We start from the raw sequence: 6,325 nt of genomic DNA, 5'->3' as shown, positions 1-6,325 counted from the left end.
CTCAGCACTGGGCTGCCAGCAGTGTGCCTTGTGTGTGTGTCACCATGCCTGCCCCCCTCCAGGGAGTGCTATTAATCCAATAATTAAACATTTATTGGTGCCAGCACCTGGTTTCTGCCTTTCCTGTGGGCTTCCCTGGAGACCACCCATCAAACTGCTAGTGGAAGGGGGGACAGACAGAGAGGGAGGAGTGAGAGGAGAGCACAGAGCAGCAGATGAGCACAGGCAGGGCTGGGAGCAGTGCATGTCTCCGCACACACACAAGCCTGAGCATCTGAAGTTATTCCTGACAGATGCCTGGACTGCCCTAGAGCCGCACTGGCTGGGAGGCTTCTCTCTCTCTACAGCCTGCAGCATTGGCACTGCCCTCCTGCAGTGAGTGGGACTCCTCTCCTGGCACCGCAGCGGCAGATCAAGTGGATTGTGTGCAAAGGAACAGGTGCATGCAGTTGAATGTAATATGGAGTGCAAAAGCTACAGTTTCCAGTGATAAAGGAACAGCACCCAGAGATCCCTGCAGTACCAGGATACAGCACCTCCAGGCTCTTTCCTCTGGGTATAAGGGGCACTAGGCGTGCGGCTGCAGGCAAACATGCTGCGCTATCTGCTAAAGACTCTGCTGCAGATGAACCTCTTTGCGGACTCCATCCCAGGCGAGAACTCCAATTCCACTGATTTATTTTACCAGTTTAACTCATCCTTTCCTGCTTTCAATGACAGCTTAATTGACTTCATCAACCTGACCAACTTCAATGGTAAGAAAGCCATTTACCCTCTTGTTCCTTAACAAATCTGCTACCATTCCTGCCTGGTGCTGGGCAACTGTGCGGCATTTGGCACTCACGTGACCATGGCACGCCTCTGCCTCCTGTAATGAGCTCTCACACCCTGGATTGTATGGGCACTGACGGGCAGGGAAGTTTTCTCTGGCCCAACATGAAGTTGGCAGTGGGTGCAGCAGAGTCCAGGATTGTCCAGCCTTCTGTCCTACAGCTGTGGTTGAACTACAACTGTATTTGGGAGACTCTATAGGGATGCTGAGAATTGTATTGGGCCAGCTGTTATTGGAAGGGGGAGATATAGTTCAAAAATAGCTGGACTGCAGGCTGGACATCCATGATTTATTAATATTTTCAAATATGCTGATTTTGCTGTTAGTGAAATAGTTACTTTTACATATAGCTTTTGATTACAAACATACTAAGCATTTATGACATTTTACAGGTGTGGTTAAATCATTATACACTTCTTAGGAAACCATATGTCAAGTGATAATGCTAATAAAATGCCATTTTAGGGAGTATGGGAGATATACCAAAAATTATAGAATAGTAGTACAGTACATACTGTTCTGCAGCACATCTTCTGCTAAAGCTCATTTGGTTGCAGGATCATTTTTGCTTCTACCAGCTTGATAGATCTCTGGTTTGGACTGTCAGGAGAAGCTGCCACTGAGAATTGGTTAGTGCTGCAGTGTGCTGATCCTAGCATTAACCCCCCATGTGTGGATAGGAAGAAGATCTGCTTAGTGTTCATAAATATGATGGTCACTGCATGAGCTTTTATTTATGGGGTGTGGGTAATCCTGTTCACTGTATCATGTAAAAATAAATACACAACAAGATTGCTCTGGGTGTGATTTCATATGAAAGAATCATTACATTCTCAACCTAGATGGCAGATAGCATATAACACGGGCCTGTCAAATATGAGGGTTTCTTTGGCTAAGGGTCACAGTTTTTAAATTTCATTTATGTGAAAACATAAGTTGTAACGTGTAACGTGTGTAATATATCCTATATACTTCTGCACTAGTGATAATAGCACAGTATAATAGTCACCAAGTAGAATAAGTATGCAGGGTGCTATCTATCTATCTATCTATCTATCTATCTATCTATCTATCTATCTATCTATCTATCTATCTATCTATCTATGTCTGTCTTTCTGTCTGACAGAAAGACAGACAGAAAAGATTGACAGGTAGATATGTATCATCTACCTGTCAGTCATTTCTGTCTGTCTATCAGTTTGTGTATCTATCTTCATTAGTCTAACCCTATAACAAAATGTGCCCAATGTAAACTGTATTTCACATGTTGTGCCAGGTACCTGCAATACCGGCATCTTCTTGTTTTTAAAATATTTTCATGTGAGCAGAGTTTAGGATTAAGGGAGGCGTTTTGTGACGCTTTGTGACTGCCATGTGGCATTTCACACAACTTAATCACTTATTTACTATTTATATGGGTGTATTTATTGTATTGTAACACTATACATTGAATGTATTTTTACTTGTATCTCCTATATGTTCTATGTAAGTATGTCTGTGTCTATCTATCTATCTATCTATCCAGGGTTGGACTGGGGGGTGAAGGGTCCACCGGGGCTCCTGCCCCAGGGGCCCTGCAGGTGCCCGCGCCGCCGCACCCCCCCCCCCACAGGGGCCCCCCTAACCTCCCTCGCAGGGCCCCCCACCCAACGTCCTCCCCCAAGGGTGTAAATTTAACGCGCCAGGGGAGAAACAGTTGGGCAGTGGAGCCCTGTATCTATCTATCTATTTCTGTCTGTCTATATATGTGAGTAGCACTTCTGGCTTGCTGCGCTGGGGTTCAATCCCAGTTTCCTACAGGTACTCTAGTTTCCTCCCACATCCAAAAACATACAGACAGGTTAACTGGCTTCTGACTAAAATGACCTTATTGTGTGTGAATGCGATAGGGGCAATAGATTATAAGCTCCTCTGGGGCAGGGACTAAAGTGGATGATGAATATTTGCTGTAAAGTGCTGCGGAAATGTTTTGGCAATAAATAACTAACAGAAAATAAATATAAAAATAAATGAAAATCTATTTGTCGCTGCTATTACAAAAGTATGTGTTCACTGGGGCCCTTGTACAAGTGTAATATTTAGTACTTTCTATTCCTTATCAAGTATTGGTTTTCAGAATTGAGTGCCCTCCCCTACCATTGCACCCCCATTGGCTGCCTGGCATTTAGTGAATCTGTCAGGCTAATTATGTGTCTATCTGGTCATGTATACCTGCCACTTTATCTGTAGGCAGGGAACAGATGTGTGTTTCAGGCTCCCTCTAGTGTCCAAGTGTGAATTACTGTGTTGCAGGGGCATGGAGTAGTTTGAATGAGGATTACTTTGGTGTATCTAGTAAATGATGTTGAGTTATTGCTATCCTTGCAGATAACATAAACAAGATCCCTTGTTGCATGTCCCTTATTACTGATGAATTGAATGTTTTCTATCTTCTCTGCAGAAAACTTCAGCATCTCCTGTGTGATTTTAAATTTTGCCTCAGATTCAATACACAGTTTGGCTCTGGGTGCCACACTTGTGTGCCACTGGGTCTTGAGCGATTTTGTATTCACAGTTCAGTCTATCTACTGGTAATTACTGTTTAGTGTGTTTCAACATATAATTACTGTTCCTCATGGGTAAACAATTTGCAGATATTTAGATAAAAGTTTCACTGGAGACTAAAGGGATGAGTTACAGTGTCTGGGTTAAAACAAAAAAAGATTGTAGAAATAAGGGGAAATACAGGGTCAAGTGTTTAAATGAGGATGGGAAAAAGATCTCTGTACTATTGAGTATCTAAAAGATTATATAATATATGAAAGCAAGCTATCATTCTCCCATTTCATGTGATCATGTGGAGGCATGCTTTGGTTGAAACCTAAGCCTGAGCATTTAAACTGGTAAATCAAAATACTTTCTATAAAAAAAGAAAGAATAATTATTCTAATATATCATTATTACAAGTCATTCCATGGTTCCTTTTTAAAAGCTAATCAGCTGAAAGTCAGTAGGTGGTACACTGTGAAATTCCAGGTCAATTCTCAACATCCTCCAATGTTCTTACAGTGGGTCTTTATACTCACATTCCTATATTCCTGGTAGATGCATAAATAATTTGCGATTACTGTTACATTCACTGTTTGTGATTTTCTTGTCGCTCAATAAAAAGAGATATTTCTTACACAGCATGGTACTTTATTATGTTACTTGAGATGAAGAGTAAAATGTAATTACTGTTACTATTACTGACAGTCGCTTGTGTAATTTTTCCCTTGGCCATAAAGTGCATGCAATTATCAGCTTTCTGGATGTGTAATATATGTTTTATGGAATGTGTAATATATATTCAATGAACCCAGCTACCTATACACCAGTTGTACTTCATAAGCATCATTCAAATATCTGCAAAAGCATAACCTGTTATGGATTATATGTGCTGGGGAAACAGAAAGTTCCAGTGCGGGCTGCCATAAGCAAGTTTGTATCTCTCTTCTGCCTATGATGATATAAAAAATGTGCAGCTGCAGTATAATGAATGTACTATTGTACACTTGAACTGTATATATGTAATGTAATATCAAGAGCTGAGTTTGTACCAGGTCTAGTAACCCATAGCAACCAATCACATATTTGCTTTCAAGCATCTGACTGAAAATGTTACCAGCTGCTAAGGGTTACTTGATCTGTTACAAACTTGTGGGGTTTTTTCTGTTTTTTTATCACTGAAAATAACTAACACTGGTGCTTCTGCGAGTACACAGGATTTTTTAAGGATTTGTTATGATCACCAAAATTGCTCAAATAACTGTACTTTCTAGTGGTATATGGCAACTAAACTTTACATGATATCATATGTATTGATTTTGCTGTATACAGCAAGAAATATAGTTGTTTAAAAAAAATGTGTCCAAATATTTCAAATAAATGCTACTGCACTGAGTTAGTATATGAGCCATCCAGTTATTAAAGTGTTTATTTACCAGTGCCCCCTATCTGCAGAGCATAGTAATTAAAGACAGAGATGTGGTGGTAGGTGTTACAAGAAGCTGAAGACTTGAACTGTTTAAATAAACATTATGATCAATTATTTATATAAGTCCCTTTAATCAGGAGAACATTTATTGAACGCCACACATTTAAAATGTCACTGCGGGAGAGGTTAATAATGAAGTGTTTTATAAGTACAAAAATAACTAAGGTCATGCCTTCCACCTGCAAAACAGAATGTGTTGGTTTTACAGTATATAACCTGTGAAAAGAAAAAGATTTCTAACAATTCTACGTGCACGTTTATCAGTGGATGAAACTGGTACCAAGGAATTGTACTGTCTGTTCTTTCTCTGTCCTTGGAAGCTGAAATCATGTGGTGGCCACAAGCTCAGGGCATTCTAACTAAAACACTCATCTAAAAAAAGACAATCAGCAAAGAATGTTGCTGCCATATCTTGTCGCAATGGCTGTTGCATAAATTTGGTTTCATATAGAGGAAATATAAAAGCATGACCAAAAATAAAAATATAAAAAATGAACAAATGGTTTACAGTAACTTTTTGGTTTATGTCTCCCCCAAAGATTGGCAAGTGATAGCTCAAAACACTGCTACAACCTTCTATAGCAGAGAGGCAATTGTTTTAACTGTACTTGCCCAACTTCTAGGTTTCTAAGCCTCATATTTTTGATGAGTCCCTTGGCTATTCTAATATTCTAGTGGTCACTATAGAATAGAAAGCTGCAGTCTGTCAGTGTGCCTGCAGGCATAGTGTCTGTTACCATTATTGTCTAGCTGTGATCAGCTTGTCATTTTGAGTAATACTAATGAAGGAGCCATCCCTGTCCATTTCATTATTTGCATTCACAATTCCTTCCTGATTTGGTGCATCTGTTACATGCACAGTTATGCAAACTAGTAGTTTAGCATTCATATCTGAATTGTTCTGTACATGACAACCATTTTGCTCACAGCTCTGCCTTGTGAAATAGGAATTTTAAATTTTGGAAATGCATTATCGAAGACTTTTGAAAATGTTTATTATCTGCAGAAGATAAGATTATCCATTTCATCAGTGCTGGCAGCATGAGACCATGAGTTTATTTTAATCTTAACTAAATTTGGCATCTATGGGGGTTATGTAATTAAAGGTTTAAAAAAAAAAAAAAAAAAATATATATATATATATATATATATATATATATACTTGTATATAGTGTAATACCATACATCCCAACATTTGTAAAATGGAAAGAGGGACAAAAAGAAATGGCACGCGTAGTGTCATTTTTGCAACCACACCCCCTAAATACCACATTTTACTAAGTTTGGCAGGTTAGTTAAAGTTTGAATACATTTCTGGGGGTTTTGGGGTCTTGGTTAATCTGTTATTACAGTTTTGCTAATGAAGGTGAAATTGCCCTTTAAGATGCAAGTCTTCCAAGTCTTCCAAGAGACCTGTTTAGCTTATTAGTTACAATGTAAGTGCAGATGAAGCTTGTTGAGATTTCTGGGCTCTCTGC

General features: G+C 39.4%; 1 protein-coding gene across 2 annotated transcripts in view; it reads left to right on the top strand.

Moving 5' to 3' along the window:
- Positions 1-231: 231 nt before the first annotated feature.
- Positions 232-6,325, top strand: part of robo3 (roundabout guidance receptor 3) — a 226,531-nt gene continuing 220,437 nt past the window's right edge. For both annotated transcript variants that reach the window (XM_012966981.2, XM_002937521.4), the window contains exon 1: positions 232-755. In XM_012966981.2, the coding sequence (XP_012822435.2) occupies positions 593-755 (163 nt within the window). In that variant the 5' untranslated portion in view covers positions 232-592. The remainder of the gene's footprint in view (positions 756-6,325) is intronic.

This window comes from Xenopus tropicalis, chromosome 7 (genome assembly GCF_000004195.4).
Source record: "Xenopus tropicalis strain Nigerian chromosome 7, UCB_Xtro_10.0, whole genome shotgun sequence".
Lineage (NCBI taxonomy): Eukaryota > Metazoa > Chordata > Amphibia > Anura > Pipidae > Xenopus > Xenopus tropicalis.
Note: the sequence above shows the minus strand (reverse complement) of the source record. Positions and strands in the feature narration are given on the sequence as shown.